This window comes from Echinops telfairi, unplaced genomic scaffold (assembly GCF_000313985.2).
Source record: "Echinops telfairi isolate 266 unplaced genomic scaffold, ASM31398v2 ScPeMD7_7424;HRSCAF=8462, whole genome shotgun sequence".
Taxonomy (NCBI): domain Eukaryota; kingdom Metazoa; phylum Chordata; class Mammalia; order Afrosoricida; family Tenrecidae; genus Echinops; species Echinops telfairi.
The window spans coordinates 62,503,500-62,521,015 of NW_022111324.1; the positions used below are offsets into that span (position 1 = coordinate 62,503,500).

The 17,516-nt window shown below is 41.2% G+C and overlaps 1 protein-coding gene across 2 annotated transcripts in view; it reads left to right on the plus strand.

The window, feature by feature from the left end:
* Positions 1 to 15,060, plus strand: part of KCNK2 (potassium two pore domain channel subfamily K member 2) — a 247,703-nt gene extending 232,643 nt beyond the window's left edge. Inside the window, exons 7-8 of one of the 2 annotated variants that reach the window (XM_045298085.1) lie at positions 12,665 to 13,000; positions 13,565 to 15,060. In XM_045298085.1, coding sequence (XP_045154020.1) covers positions 12,665 to 12,982 — 318 coding nt within the window. In that variant the 3' untranslated portion in view covers positions 12,983 to 13,000; positions 13,565 to 15,060. Of the gene's footprint in view, positions 1 to 12,664 lie in introns of both variants that reach the window. The other variant, XM_004699895.4, reaches the window with a different exon arrangement.
* Positions 15,061 to 17,516: the final 2,456 nt, after the last annotated feature.

Here is a 17,516-nt window from a genome sequence, read left to right on the forward strand (position 1 = left end):
TCACTACGCCTTGTCATAGTCTTCATCACCAATATCTACTTACTATAAAAAAAAACAAAAATCAAACTTATGTCCATCAAGTTGATTACAACCCATAGCCACTCTATAGGCAGAGTAGCACTGACCATTGGACTTCCAAGATGGTACATTTTTACATGAGTAGAAAGTTTCATCCTTCTCCCATGGAGAAGGTGGTTTCAAACCGTTGAACTTCTGGTTAGCAGCTCAACACATAAACCACCACCCCACTGGAGATCCTCTAGTTATTATAACGGTTATACTGGGATATGTGGGATTTTTAGGTACAGTAACCATTTTATATTCTATATTTTTCAGTGTCCCCATCTTTACCACATGGGAATGATTTTGCATAAAATTTTACCCAACAAAAAGAAAAGTGTTATAGGGTTAGTCGAATGAGTTCTACAAACAAGGATTGCTAAAAATAACCTCAATAGCAGACCCAATCAACCAAAACGTGATATCCACTGCCATCGTGTCACTGTCAACTCACAGTGGCCCCGTAACGGTTTCTGAGGCTGCAAGTCTTTCCAGGAGCAGACGGCCTCAGTGTTTTCCTGAGGATCACCTGAGGGAATCGAACTGTGCAGGTAGTAGTCCCAGGCTTCATCGAGAGTGACAAGAGGGCTCCTTAATGCCCAAACAGCACGGAGACGGTCAAGTGTGTTCAGCCACTCTTTGTACTGTCACAAAAGCAAGAAGCGGAGTTCACTCCATCACAAGGGAGTGTTCGGTTTTGCAGCCCCACCGCATAATCCAGGCCATTAGCATACAGACAATACTTTGAAAATTTTAGGAGATATTATTTAAGCTCATGGTATTAGTATTAGATCTTTTCTTGACATTGTTTTTTATTAAAGCTATTGTACTTAATCTTCAGACAAAGATGTTAATGTGTGTGAGATTCAGAAGTGTGGAGAAATTGCTAACTAAAAAAAGCCATTTAAATGAAGGCGACCTTATGAATATTACATATACTTTCCGGAAAACCAGAGAAAAACATCATGTGCTATTCTGTCAAGATAATGTGACACACGTTATCTTTGTTTCTTTTCTTTTCTTAAGTTGGTCTGTAAAGAGAATAATTTGAATTGTTCTTTTTCACTGCACAGTTCAATAATGCAATGGCATGTCAATACTTCACCAAATGAATTAATGATCATTGTTAGGAATCAAAGTCTAGGCAACCTCAGAAATTGGAATGCAAAGTAGACTCCACGTTCCTTCTTACAAATTTAACAAGAGGGGTGTTTACATCCCAGCTAGCTCCGTTTAGTATTTATACTTTCCTCAAAAAAAATTAATGTAGTGAGCATTGAGCAAAGAGAAGTAAATCCCCCAAATGCACTGGTCAAAGATGAGGAACACCTCTCCATTTGATTCTTGGTGACTTAATACCCCAGAGGCCCTTGCTCTTGAATCGATTGCCACGCCTAGCATCCCCATAGGACAGGGGAGAACTGCCGCTGCCACATCTCTCTTTTGCCTGTGGAGTAGCTCGTCCACGCAAACTGCCCATCTTTTGGTTAGCAGTGGAGCACTGAAATCCCTGAGCCCCAAGGGCCCTTAAAATTACTTAATGGCCATTAGCAAATCCTGAATGTCCATCTTTGCGTCGCATTATTTTGAAAGCATCCCTTAGGAAAAAGTATTCTACTTGTTACTCTGCCCACATGAAAACAATGATTATATCTGTACAAAAATAGAATCATTTTAAGAAATATTGAAGCTCTTAAAGTAATATCCATTATTGAGTTGACAGTTGGTAATTGAAAAACCTTGAAAAATCGAAAGATAACAGAATTTCGGAGGGACATTCTTCCTGCAGCTACAAGCTCAGGAAAGGGACTGGTGTGCCTGCGATGAGCGCATATTACTCATCGTTAGTGGTGGTTAGGTGAAAAGAGAAGGGAAAGCCAATTAGAATGAAAAATAAAAATAGATAAACCAGGATAAGATCTGTTGGGAGGAAAATGACTAGGACATGATTGTAGGACTCCTGGCGGGCGGGGAGGAGTGGGGAATTGCCTTTTAGCTGAAGTGACAGTCCCTGGGTGAGGTAAACAGTTAAGTACTCAGTCACTTATTGAAAAGTTAGCAGTTCAAGTCCACCCAGAGGCCACCCAGAAGTATTGTGGGAAACACCTATGAAGGAGCAGTTGAACTCAGAAACACATGGCTTGTCGAGAGTCACAGTCAACTCCGTGGCAGCTAGTTTGGTTTGGGGCTGATGCTTGGAGTGAGCGCCATTAGGGAGTTACTCATGGCAATATTTATGAAAGAGACTTTCAGAGAAAAATTGTTCCCTCATCATAGAGTACTGGTAAAGTTTCTGTTGCTACATTCAATTCATTCCACAAATTTCTACTCAGAAGTGAACAAACAAACCATCAAACACACACTGCTATCAAGTCATTTCTGCCTCATTGTAACTCTGTAGGTCCGAGAATAACTGCCTCTCTGGGTTTCTAAGACTTTAAATATTTCCCGCAGCAAATAGCCTCATCTCTCTCTTGAAGAACGACTGGTGGCTTTGAGTCACAGATCTCAGGGTAGCAGTCCCATGCTTACCCAGCAGTACTACCAGGTCGTTATATGGAAATGGGCAGTGTGCAAAACCAAAAGATGACCATGTCGGATCACGAAAGAGGACTTGACAGCAGCATTCTCTAACTGTCAAATTATATCATTACATTTCTACCAAACCTCTGAGAATCGTGGTAGAGCTACCTTAATCGTCACCAAACCTAAAGCAAACCAAACTCACTGCCCCTGGCTCATCGTGACCCTCTAGGACAGGGCACAATTGCCACTGTGAGTTTTTGAGGCTAACTCTTTAGGGGAGTAGAAAACCCCATCTTCCTGCTATGTGGTTTCAGACTGCTGGCCTTGTGGTTAGCAGCCCAGTGCATAACCACTGTGTCCCCAGGACGCCTGTTGAGCCATCATAGCCAACATTAATCTCATCTCTTACCTCCTGACTCTCAGGTGTGTATTTTTAATGTGTAGAATAGTCAGCAGCCCAGTGCAAAACCACTATGTCCCCAGGACTCCTTTTAACCATCATAGCCAACATTAATCTCATCTCTTACCTCCTGACTGTCAGCTGTGTATTTTTAATGTATACAATAGTCAGAGCATAGATTTTTTAATATTTTAAATATTAAAAGTAGGATAATGGGGTATTCAATAAGTGAGGCATAGATGTAATTGTAAATTTAGAGTTTTATTCTTTTTTTTATAAAAAATTCTGGGCACCACAACTCCCCAAAGAGAATCAAGAAGTCTCAGTGCTAATGAGTAGTGGACCACGTAGGGTGGTCACGATGCTTCTGGGTACACAGTCAAATCAGAGAGCACTCGATTTTCCAATTTAATGGAGAGACGCAAGAGTGTTAATGAAGTACTCAGAGGAAGAAAGCTTTGGATGGCTCTGAACGTAAAATTGAAATAGAGGCTTAGAGCCAATAAACAGATCATTTAAGTTAGACTTATCCTTAAATTGGGGTATTTCCCGGGCTCCTATGGATAAATTAAACAGCACAGTTTAGTTTTTTGCATTGGCCTTTTGTTTGATAATTATTTGTTGACTGTTATAGGAGCTAGAACAAATGTGGCATTTTGTTTTAACTGTGGAGCCTACTTCGTAGTACCTGATATTCAACAGTGAAATGCTAGGAAATCATAGCTGGTGGGGGACGATGACAACCCAGAAGCCGTGTTCCTGCAGAGTACGATTATATAGTTACTTAGCACAGAAGCATGGCTCAGAAGCAGATCAGAAGGAAAATGAAAGTGTAAGACAGTACTGCTCCTGACCAATCATCCTTCAATCTTGGAAAATCAGGTCACTGGCATCTTGCAGAATTGTTTACCGGAAAATAGACTCCTTAGAAATGGCAGTTGATAAAGATCATGCATTCAGGAGCTATCACTTTGTTTAATTTTTTCAGCCTGAGAAAATTGAAAATTATCTTCAGGTAGTGTTACACAGGCTGCTAGAAGAAATGATTGGGGTGATCCAGTGCAGACTTACCTGGGAGAGAGAGAATAAGAGTCTCAGATGACAAGTCATTAAACAAACAAGAAAAATAGAACAAGAGAGGCATTTAGAGGCATTTAGTGAAGTAGATTTAATTACTCGTATACTTTAGTAAACGATGTAGAATTCTGATTTTGTAATGCATATTCAGATGTTCTTCATTAATCCTTTTTATATTTAATGTTAAAAATGGAATCCTTTGAGATATTATTTTACTCTGCAATCTATATAAGAAAAACGACCAGTGGAAATCACAACTGATTGCTGATCCTTCCATAGTTTTGAGCAGAGAAATAGCGATCCCTAGGGAATTCTGCCCTCACACGTTTCATTGGGGACTGAGTGTGCTCTATACTGCATCAGTACCAATAAAACAATGGCATCAATAAGAGGAGTTGCAAGGAGAAAATCGGAACCTACTTAAAGATCTCTGCACTTCAGACAAGCCCATCCTCAATCCAGAGTCCAACTCCCAATCAAACCCCCTGCCATCAGTCGATGCCCACTCAGCAACGCAAAAGACAACAGGCTGGGACTTCCCCTGTGTGTCTGCAAGACTGTAATGGTTTACAGGAGTCGCTGACAAAGATGTTAGTGACTCTTCTAAAGTGAAACTGTGCTAGCCCTTCTCTAGTTTTAAGGTTGAATTCCATAAAGGATATGAAGCTCAGGTCTGGAATAGACTAGTCAGATATCTCATGCAAGGGGTGGGAAGAATGAAAAGGAGTTCTTAATCATCAGGGCTAGAATCTTGTAAGTGGAAGGATGTGGCAGGGAAAGGGGAAGGAAAAGGAAGGCTACCTTAAAGGAACTATACAGCAGGGACGGTGTGCTTCACTTTGTCCAAGATTTAGTAGCATCGTTGATTTCTTGGATCAGAGAGGAGGCTCTATGTACACTGAAAAGTTTGAGGAAATATTTATTCTGGACCTTTACTATGAATGTGAAGGGATTTCAGATAGTTCATAGAAATGAAATTAAAAGATAAAAATGGAAACAGATAAGCTTTATATCTCAACATGAGCTCAAGACGCTTTCTGAAATAATAATGCCACCCATTGAGTGCATCTCTAAAAAACGAAAGGGCCTGGGAATTGAATCATGTCAGTGCAGCTTGTTTTACGTTATTAACTGAAAAAACATCCTCTAAGATTAGAAAACAACAATACATCAGAAGGAGCTAGATCAAGACTGTGAGGTGGATGCCTAGTGACTGCCCTTGTGTGATGGGAAGAAAGAGCAGGAGCGTTGTCGTGGTGGTAACGGGATGCTCAGTGGAGCTTTCCTTGCCATTTTCCTCCTCAAGCCTCAGCTAATTTTCTCAGAACACTGTCATGATAAACAGTGCTTACTGCTCTTTGCCCTCCACAAAGTCAAGAAGCAAGTCGCCTTGATCTTTAGAAACAAACAAACAAACAAAAGCCTTGCAATGATCTTTACTCTTTATCAGTTCTCTTTTGCTTTGACAAGAGGTCTTCCACCTCTTGGCTGACACTAATGTAAGTGCGTATACACTGTGTATAATGTAAGCATGTGTATACTGTGTATAATGTAAGCATGTGTATACTGTGTATAATATAAGTACGTGTATACTGACTGATCTCCTCCTGGGGTGGCACTGGTAAAGTCATCTCTTGTTACAGTTCTTCCAAGAAATGCGTCAGGGTCTGTATTCTACTTGGCTTAAGATTTCCATCGAAAGCTCTGCTCTTGTATGTAGCTGGTCTGGGTGGATAGTTTGGGCAGCTATCTAGCAGAACATGTGCTCAATTTTGATGTTTTTTCCGCCTGAATTGTGTAAACGGAATCAATTGAGATGTCTATGGTGTTAGCTATTGTTTCTGCTGTTAATCATCAATTCTCCTTAATTAAGGCATAACTGGATTGTTTCCTCATGAATTAATGTGGATGATCTGTCCCTGCTGGCTTTATTTTCAACATCACCTCATCCCTTCTTAAAGCAATTTATTAATTTTTAAGCTGGTTCTTTCTCTGTGGCCTTGTCAAGCATCAATGATTTTACTATTCTATCGAAACTTCACCATACATTTGATGTATGTTCTTGCTTCAAATTTAGCATAATTCATGTTGCTCTTTTCAAACTGATGTCTTACCCTTCTTAGAGCCTCAAGCTAGAGGTTGCTCAGAGATGTTATAACAAATTAGTATGAGCTTATTTTGATGCTGAAGAAATAGCACGAGGGCCATGTCTGATCTTGTTTGCACAAAGGGGAAGGATAATTCGACTCAACATCGGCCCAAGGATGATTCCTATGAGGCAGAGGTCTTACATGCCTTCTTTATCCTATTCTGATACCAACCATTCCTCCCACAGCATTCTACATCACTTCTGGGTTCAATAGTCTAGGAAAATGGTTATAAATAACTCACAGACGAAACTCATGATTATGGGATTTAATAGGGACACGGATTGCAAAATGTTAAAGAAATGATTTCTTGGTCTACAGAGCTTTTTCTCAGCCGTGCCAATGGGCACATCTCTCTCAGGTCCTTGGCCTTTCAACCACACAGTCCCGTGGCCTTTGCCCTCTTCAGGCAAGTGTTATACAACCCCTTTAGTAGGGGTAAATGCCCAAAGGTCACCCACCTGGCAGCCTTCTGCTCAAAGGAACTCCACTTGACTCCGTCTATGGGGGACTCCCTCTACCACTCTGTCTCATGGTTCTTGGCTGCTTCTCTGCTCTGTCTCACATCTCAGCAGTTTCAGCACTGTGATTCTCCATGCAGGGTTCTTGTTGTTCTTCACTCCTGGCTCTTTCTTGGTGTCAAGAGATTCTCCATTCCTGCTTCTGAAATGTCTTACTTTATACCAGAGGACATCAGTATACTGAGCAATTCCTCCTTAAAGTCTTCTATACCTCATTTGCATGTGCTTATCCAACCATCTGCTCGGAGTTACAAAGACTGTGCATAGAAGTGCTAGACCAAGTCATTTCTCTGCAGGTGCTTTTTTATTTTTATTAACTGTGCATAGATTTTTTTTCATCATGTACTTTTCTATGAATTTCTTAAAAACACCTGATGAGTGTGGGTGTGAATAAAGTTATTCACTGGCTGCATCTTCCTGCCAAAAGAAACAGATTAATCTGGCATAGTCCATCAGGAAACAGATCTTTTTAATGGAGCATGCAATGCAAACATGATAGATTTATCTGCCATTCATTCATTTCTTCATCAAATACTTATTGTATGACCAGTATGTCTACTCTTCCAGGTGCCGGAAATGCTGAATAAAATATGGTAGATGTCGTTCTATTTGGGCTTGTGAGTTAGATCAAGTGTAGTATCTATTGTGGCTGAGGAGCTCTGGTGTCGTAGTACTCTACAAACTTAACTGCTAACCATAAGGCCAGCACTTTGAACTCACCAGCAACTTAAAGGAAGAAAGATCAAGCCGTCTGCTTCTGTAAAGACTAAAAGTCTTGGAAACCCAACGGGAACTCTATGAGTCAGAATCAACTTGGTGACACGGAGAGTTGACTTAATCCCTCTACTGCCATGTAGCCTGGAATAGCAATAAAACTAGTTATCATTACTATATTGATGGTATGGGAGTGATACTAAGAAAGTACAACATGTTATAGGTAAAAAGAATACATTATCCTTGAATTCGTTTCCTACAATTGCCTTAATAAGTGGGTTTTTTAAAAAAGTATGGTTTAAAGCAATATAGTTTTCGTGGCAAGAAATTCAAAGTGTCCACATGGCTATTCTTTCTCCATAAACTCCAGGAGAAGGAACTTTCCCAGCTTCTGGTGCTCACAGCCATTCCTTAGCTTCCAGTGGCATAGCTCTCATCTCTCTTTCCATATTCACATCGCTATTTTCTCTGTGTCTCTATGTCTCTGTTGGATTAGCCTTAACCCATCCTGGCATGGCCTCATTTTAACTCAACTTATCACATCTTCAAAGATCCTCTTTGTAAACAAGGTTATGTTTAGAAGCACTGGGGCTAAGCATCAAACATATCCTTTGTGGGAACACAACTCAATCCATAACAAGCCTAATGTGGTACAGAAATCAGGGACTGGTTCCCTGACACTGTTTAAGTTAGGGTGGGTAGGAACCATCTCAAAAAAAGCCTGGGAAATACTATCCTGGTCAGAAAGCAGAATATGTAATGAATGAATGAAGTCAAAGAGAGATGTGTTTAAGGAAATAAATGCTTGGGATGGTATAGAAGGAACATTTGAGAGGAATGGGTAGAGTTAAAACCAGAGGAGTAGGTAGGCTATTATTCATAGGAGCCACTGTACAGATTTGAAAGAATTTCTCCTAAGAGAAATGGGAATTGATTGAATATTTTGCCAGAGAGAGGGACTTGCTCTAATATGTTTTTATGGAGAGACACACTGCTGCTGTGTGGAGAATTTATGGGAGAGGAGATGCCCCCTAAGGTGGCAGGATTAGTTAGGACGCTGCTGAAGTAAATCCAGATGAGGAAAAAAATGATGGACTGGACCTTGGAAGTTGCAAGGGGAATAAAGAGAAGCGAAGACATTGAGAGTAAAAGAGGTTGAGCAGCAAGACTTGGATTAATTTGTAGTAAATTTAAATGCTAGGAAGAGCAAATGATCATATTGAAGTTCGACTTGGGATACCAGGGTTGAATAGTGGTGTTCTGCAACATAAGAAATAAAGGAAGAAGTTAAAATGTTTCACCTGTGAATATGTGCAGCTTGAAATGTCTGGAGTCATCTACTGTGGAGCTGTTTTAGTAAGCAGTTCCTCTCACAGATACATAATTCAGTAGAGAGATTTAACCTAGAAATAGGGGCTTGGCAATCATCAACATATAGATGGTAATTAAAACAATTGGAAGCATACGATCATCCAGGGAAAATGAGAACAGAGCCTTAAGGAGCAAAAGTAGTTAAGGTGCGGGTTAAAAAAAAAAGTGCTTACAAAGTTGGTTGAGAAGAATTGATCCCGAATGGGAAGACAAAAACCACGAGACCATGCTGGTTTGGAAACTAAGAGCAGAGACTGATTCAGACAAAGTGAGTCAGTCAGCAATGCCGCCTGTTGCAGTGCAGGCCCCATCAGCAGGACAGTGAAGGCAGACAGAGAAAGGGAGGTCCCAGGGCTCTCCCTATGAGAAGGCCACACCCAGAAGGAGTAGCCATCAGGCTGTCACCTGATTAACAGGTTGAAAGCACCCTTATCCTTAAAATATCTTCAAGTTGACATAAAGTTAGGCCACTACCACAATATACATTTTCATAAGTCAATTGTAAGTATAAATTTTAAAATCACACTTACTTAATAATAAGTGTCAATGTCAGTACTTTCTTGCCTTGGCCTGAGCTACATCATGTATTGTGTCTCAGAAGGAAGGTTTTTTCAGCTGGTATTTATTATGTATGCCCTGTGGGTACTCAAAACAGGCAATGCCTTAGGAAGCTCTTCAACTCAGGGTTGGTGCAGTCTGTGGCGCTGTCTGGTCCAGAGCTGCTATAATATGCTCACTTCTAGCCTGTGGACTGTCTTTCAAGGAGATTGCCCTATTTTGTAATTTCAAGGTCTTCTCCTTTAAGATCTTGAAATATCCTTAGTGGTCCTTTTTGGCAGGTGAGTGCTGTCAATTGTGACTCGCAGAAAATTGTAGACTTGCCCCAAGGGTTTTTTTTTTTTGCCTGTCGTCCATAAGGGAGCACATCACCAGGTGTTTCGAGAACTTTTTACTTCGGTGTCAATATTCAGGAACAAGAGTCTTTGCCATTTAAAAGCAGAGGGTACCTGTGTGGAAAGAGGAAACAAGTGTATCTACTGGGAACCCTGACTTTGAAAATGAGAGGCTCATTCAGAAATTTTGGTACCTATTAAAAACTGAACATATTCACACCGTTTACTGTTTCTATTTTTAGAAATATTTGTACATTTACACATTTTTAGGTTCAAGAGTATCCATTGAGGTGTTATTGCCCATAGAATCTTTCGTACTTTAAAAAAATTCTTTCAGTTTAAGATATGCTTAGCATGTTCTTCCTTTTGATTTTCTAACTCCAGATCTTGTCACATTTTATTATAGTATTTTACTTTGTCTTCTTGAGCTACCCTTTGAAATTTTCTGTTCAGCTCTTTGACTTCATCATTTCCAATTTGAGATCCTTTTATTTCTCCTTCTTGCCTACTGTTCTGGCTAGGATGACCAATACAATATTGAAAGGGATGAGTGAAAAAGGGCATCCGGTCCAATTTCCATATTTAAAAGGCACTCTCTTTCCATTGCTATTAATGTTGGTTATTTTTTGTTTGTATATTATCAATTACACAGAGGAATATATTTGCTTCTTTGGGTGCCTTTTGCCTTAGTGGCTACCTCATCAGAAATCAACATTGCCACTCTTCTTTTAATGGCCACTTCCTTGCTTGCTGTTTCCGACACTTGAGCAGTGAGCGCAGGCTGGGCTGATGTGAGTCACCATCTATCATGGATCAATAGTGCAAGAGGGCGATGTGGACCGTGTCCAGTAAGTGAGGCAGAGGGCGGGTCAGTGTGATTGCATAGTGGTGGATAGTGCAGCCTCCTGCTATATAGGCCACACACACACAAAGTGAAGGATTAAAAAGACAAGACAACAGCAAAACAAAAAAAATGCAAAAGTGGGGAAAGAGTAAAAAAGAAAAGAATTGGAAAATAAAGACTCATGACATCCAATCTGCAGGGGCACCAACAGCCATGTGGGTGGTCGGGCCAAGGTGTACATGGCCAGCTGCATGGGTGGCAAGGTTTTGTTGTCTGGTCTATAATAGCATATGCACCCCAGCCACAGAGACAGCACCGTCTTCGTGCCTGGTCCATGGCCCTGCATGCCGCAGATCATGAGGGTAGCAGGTTGGCAGTTTGCAGCCCGTGCACATGCGTGCCCTGGACATGGAGCCAGCAGCCCCTGGGTGCCTGACTCATGTCGAGGTCATGCCTCCACACTCAGGGCTGTCAGGTTCCTGTGATAATGAGGGAGCCCCTCTTCGACCTCAGCAACAATACACTCTGTCTGCTTCATCATGAGGGTCCACCTCTGGCTGGAGGGGAGCCATGCTGGGGTGCAGGAAGGAAAGTGGCTGACCAGATCTCCCCGCAGGGACAGGGTGGTGGTCGTGGTGGTGATGATCCTCACAGACTGGCCAGACTTTGGGTCCTCAGGACTCTGAGGGGGTAAAGACGTGGATGATAACTGTCTGCTTGCCGATCACCAAGGTTTGCACCATTGTGGTCTTGTGAGAATAGAACCAGTTATCTGGTTCTTGCCTCGAACAGAAGGTTGCTTACAACAATTCAAAATGGCCTGTGGGGCCAGTTAGCACTTCACAGCTCTAAGGTCTTCTTATTCGTTGCTTTTGTCCAGTTTCTTCTTCCAGTTGACAGTTTATCTGTTTCGTCCCCTTTTTCTTTGAAGCTCAGTATTCCAGGCCTGTGGTTATATTCTAGGTTTCTTGGATATTTGTGGCAGAGTCTAGGTAGTACGTCTGCCTAGGCCACCATCTTGATCAGAATCACAAGGCTTATTTGGGGGGAACACAATTCAATTCATTACATGTACAAAGTTCTTGCACACACAGTGTCTGGTTTTTACTTTCATATCCCGAGCAAACAGCGTCGTTGTTGCTGGGACCCAACAGGTCACCCAAAAGGTTTAGCACCATTCAGGCTCTTGCATTCGGCTCTATGTTTCGCTGCATGGTCCAGCCTGGTAAACATCTGATCCCCCAACCCAGTTGCTGTGGAGTTAACTCCTACTCAGGGCGGCCCCATGTGTGTCAGAGCAGAGCTGTGAAATGAGACACAGATGAAAAGAAATCTCTCAAAGATTTGTGTTCTCTTTTAAAACTAAGTTTGGGGCTAGGAATACCCGGGTAACACAGTGGAGCACTCAACTCTGAGCTGGGAGGTTGACTGTTTAAATCCACACAGAGGCTTCTTGGAAGACAGGTCTGGTGATCTGCTTTTGAAAGGTGAGAACTTAGAAAACCCAGCGGAGAAGGCTTATTCTGCACAGAGTCCACATGTGTGTGCTCTGCGGCACTTTGGAACAAGCCAGAAGCTGACATGTTACGGCACCAGACATTTCCATCACAGCATGTGGATACAAACACAAACAGAGCAAGTGCCTCTGAAAAATATAGTTTATAGTTGTCTGTTAATTTTTCCAAGGTTAATTTTTAGAGTTTCATATACCACTTTTTAGAGCCATATCTATTTCAATGGAGCTCTGGTGGCAATGCTTGGTAAACAGTGGACTGCTAACCAGAAGGTCAGTGGTTCAACCCACCAGCTGTGTCCTGAGAGAAAGATGAGACTGTTAACTCACACAAAGGTACACCGTCGCAGAAACCCACTACAGGGTGGCCATAAGGCAACATCAACTTGATGGCAATGGCTTTGGGGTAGCTGCGGAAAACAGTATCTGGCGCTCCATGTTTTTGCCTCATTTCATCAGTTCTCAGACCACCAATATTGCAAAAGATTGCACTTTCCTTTTTCTACCGCCCCCCGCCCAAATCACTGAAAATAGATACACAGAAATGCTGACTACCGTGTTGGTGTCTCTTTCTCTTTCCTCTGCATGTACGCTCCAGGTGGGAGAGTTCAGGGCTCACGCTGCTGAGTGGACAGCCAACGTCACAGCTGAATTCAAAGAAACCAGACGGCGGCTGAGTGTGGAGATTTATGACAAATTCCAGCGTGCCACCTCCATTAAGCGGAAACTGTCAGCAGAACTAGCTGGAAACCACAATCAGGAGCTGACTCCTTGCAGAAGGACCCTGTCAGTAAACCACCTGACCAGCGAGAGGGATGTCTTGCCTCCCTTACTGAAGACTGAGAGTATTTATCTGAACGGTTTGACACCACACTGTGCTGGCGAAGAGATTGCTGTTATTGAGAACATTAAATAGCCTTAGGCATAGCCATAGGTGAGGACTTTGATATGCTCTTATGACTGTTGCTGGTAACATTCTCTAAATTGTGCATGAGCTCAAAAGGGGGAATAAAAATAGATACACCCATCATGGTCATCTGCTGTCAACAGAATGTGGAATGCTGAGCCAGCACTCTTCTAATGATGCTTGTTGAGTGGTCCGCTGTCTTGGACAAGTGGAAAGCAAGCAATGTCTGATGCCTCTTGGTGCCCAGACTGTTGCCCTCCCTTTTCCTATTGTGCCGTCCGGCCTCAGAATGAATGATAATGGTTTTGGGGAATCATGTAGCTTTGAGGGGTCAGCCCTTAACTTTTCAGGGTCTACCGAACTGAGCCTAGACATGGACCATTTTATGGATGACAACATTTCTTTTTGTAAATGGCAAGGGATTCTTATGCAGCCTTTTACCTAAGAAATTTCTGTCAGTGCCTTATCTTATGAAGACACAGAACTTCTCTAGCTAATGTGTGGTTTCTCCCTCCCTCTCCCCGCCCCCTAGGCTCACTTCTACCATCCTAAACCCAGTCGTCTCGTTTCAATACCATATTCTTTTTGCAGCTCTTAAATGACTGAAGTGAGGATTCCCGATGAATGGATAGATGCCACGTTAGATGGATATTGAAGCAACACTCAGAGACCATAGTATTAAAGGCACTGTGGAGAATTGAGGTCCAAAGATGGCACTTCTGAGTATTGACCTGACTCAAGTACCAGTGGTACCTGCACACCCATTCCTGACAACTCACGCTGCTGAGTCAATTCTGACTCACGGCAACCCTGAAGAACTGAGTGAACGGCCCCGTAGGGTTTGGAAGGCCATAAATCTTTGCAGAAGCCTATTTGCTCCATCTCTCTCTCATGGTGTAGCTGGTGAGTTCAAACTGCTGGCTTTGCAGTTAGCAGTGGAGCGCTTCACTGCTATGCCACCAGCCTTCATGAGTACTTTGTGTAATTGCTACCAGGCCCGTAAAATGGGCTGTTCCCCAATTTTTTTCCTGGCAGTAATTGGAATTTACCATTTATTAATAAAGATACATTTTGATAGATATGGAAGAAGACCATTCCAAATATATAAAATGATCTGACAAAAGGAAACTGTTAAAAATGGCTCTAACTGAAGGTGGTTTCTGACAGTTGGCGTGAGTTTCCATTCGGATGAAAAGAAGAGAGCAAAACAATGTGTTACGAGCATTTCCCAATAAATAGTGTACTGCCAGCACTCTTTGTTTTTTGATGTTCAAGAGGCTTGTGCGATTTTCCAAGCCCCTCGGTTGACGTTCACCAGATGAGGGAGGTGACGCAGCTGCAGAGGAAGGCACAGCTGCAGCCTCTGTGGCTGCGCTCTGCACTGGAAACGGCAATCCCCGGGATTCTGCACACGGAGACGTGTGGCGTGCAGGCACAATTCATCTCTGACAGTAGAGATAAAGCTGATATAGCACAAGTTAAATCTTGAGAGATTTTGTGAGAGTGTGTTTGGATTGTTTTTGATTTTTTAGGTCGTTTTTGTTTTTTAGATAGAAAGGCTGATAATTCTTCATAGATTCATTTTATATCCTGCAATTCTTTGGATGTTTCCAAATATTCAGAAGAAATTCAGAAATGACACCCAATTGATCACTCCTTCTCCTTTCCTTTCATTCTTAGGTCTGTTGTACATTGTATATGTAATTTTTAAAATTCAGAAAGAAAATAATTGTCCTAAATATAATTGCAAAACAGATTTCTCTTTATCCCTTTTTCTTGTTTTCTTCTTCTTCTCTTAATCTGAATCAAGCGCCATTCAAATTAAAGTCTTAAAAAACAAATCCAATATCATTAAAAGACAAAAATCATAGATGCTTATTTTCCAAAAGTTAAATTTAAACTAGAAGTGTAAATATTCCATTAACTTGTTGAAGGTACTTTTATAAACTTAAAAGAAAATCTAACCAAAATTCTAGAAAGTCAGGCTCTTTTAGAAAGAAAGCTACACACATCTCCTCAATAACTGTTCTGAAAGTTCATATGGTGGAATGCACCATGTAAAAACTGTGAATTGTATTGACAAATAAAGTTTGTAATTAAAGTCAGCCTTTTCTGAGTCTCCTGCTTGCTGCCGAGAATTTAGCTCTGACTCTGGCTCAGTCGAACTTGGGGATGGCATTTCATCCCGGGCTTTGTCTGGCTCCTTCCTCAACAATTCAAGAAATATTTTGATGCATGGTAACTACCTTTCTTGTAAACATGCACTCTGGTATATTTGGTGGTTGCTGATCCAAAGCTAATTCCTGAAATTCTATTTTGAAATGGAACATTTAAAGTAGCACATAAATACAAGATTGTGTCTCTAGTAAATTGTGTTTCGTCTGTATCCAACTTTATCATTGTTAGGCTTGGCTTCCGAGTGAAATAGACAGAAAGCTGAACACAGACAGTGAATTTTTTTTTTTTGTAAGCTAGGGAATAAAATGAAAACACAAGCATCAGTTGTTAGGCGCCGTCATCAATTAAATTCCCACTCATAGTGTCCAACTCAGTACAACAGAATGAAACAGTGCCCACTGACAGCCGCAGCAAAGGAACTGTGAATGAATCTTGTAAATCTCACTTGGAAAATATTTCAACTGCATACTTCATTAGCTTAAATAAATTCATTTATTCATCACTACAGATCTTATTAAGGAGTCTTGGTGATGCATTGCTTACTTGTTCAGTTGCTAACCCAAAAATCAACGGTTCAAACCCATGAGCTGCTCTGCAGGAGAAAGATACAGCAGTCTTTTACTGCAAGGACTACAGCTCAGGATAATCCCACTGGGCATTTCCGTTCCGCCAATAGGAAGGTCGCTATGAATTGGACATTGCCATCCACCCGATAACAACGAGAAAGCACCTCAGTGCTCAATAAACATTCTTTTTATCCCCCCCACCCCACCCTTAAGTGTACTGAGAATTAAATTAAGTGCTAGACCTAACAAGAATTAGGAATAACCTGGTATGTTTTCTTAGACAAGGATTCTACACAATAGTTCCTAGTCATTTCCAAACCCCAAACTCACTGCCATCGAGTCGATTACAGCTCCTGGTGCCCTGTACCAACATGTTAAAAAGAAAAGTGCTTCTTGGGGGAGTTGGTCCTTGTTTGTTTGTTTTTAACATAAGGTTCACTTCATGCACCTTTCCCCCACCCCCCGTATTTTACTTCACAGCACAGGAAAAAGTAAAATTTCTGAAGGCAAAAGGAAATTTGACAATTTGTATTTTCCCATTCAAAACAGACAGACAGAGAGAGATTCTTTTTTCTCAAATAATGAGGGGCATATGATTTATATATAAAACATTTAGATCTACCTGTATGTGAAAAAGAAGTAGAATTTGTTTATTCTAGATTCTAACATCCAAATAAATGGAAATAAATTTTATATATAACACCAAAATAAATAAATGTAGGCATTCTAGAAACTTCAAGAGAATTGTTTATGTCTAAGAACTGGAGGTCTAGGTTAATTCTGGTTTTATTCCTTAATTTTACTCTTCTAGTTAAATGATACCTTATTTATTACTGGGGTGATTATAAAATTACTTTTGCATAAAGTGAAAGTTGTCTCTATTTGAATACCTATAATCTTATTAAAATTCTAAAATTATGGCTCATTAACACAGCAATTTTGCCAGAATTTGAGTTTACTTTCGTCCAGTTATAGACAAATATGCTGATCTTTCACATGTCTGTTCAGTGTCACTGTGGCCTGAAGTTATATAGAAACTTTTAATAGAAACATATTGTGACTATCCTAAGAAGGCATAAATCCACATTTGTTCCAGGTGATTCTGTCAATCCCCCCCCAGTGTGACGCTTTATACAGCTTTGTTTTACACATGCTAACTTCCACACCCATATTGCAGCTGTTGTCCTTAATTGATGGTTGTCATCAAATCAACCTCCAACTCGTCGTGACTTTATGCATAACACCATGAAAGGTAACAGTACTAATAGTGCTACTTCAACACCCCACTCCAGGTACCAAAGTGTGTTAGACAGGGTTCTCTAGAGAGATAAAACCAGATTGCTAATAATTTTATATATATATTTATACAGATAGATAGCTATATAACACAAGAAATAAACAGTTAAATTATGAAGCAGTACAAATGGCTCAGTGCAACTCACTCCCGTGAGACAGTTGTGAGACACTGGCAGTCCTTCAAGTCTTGAGGGCCACCAGGTAGTCCTCTGTAGAGCAATTCAGGCTATCCGGGCACAGGCAGAAAACAGCAAGGCAGGTCACCAACAGTCAGCCAGATGACAGGGTGTGACAGTCCCAAGCTCAAGAGATGTAAATTGCAATACTGTGGCAAAGCAGATCTTGAAGGAACCTCAAATTACAGCAACACAGTTCACGGATTAGGTGTCCCACAGGTGGTGTAGCTTGCAAATTGAGGCACGGAACAAGCAAGGCAGTCGCACACTGGCGCGATGATCAAAGAGCAAGAGACAAGAAAGGTGAGGCTCGCCGAGCCATTTATT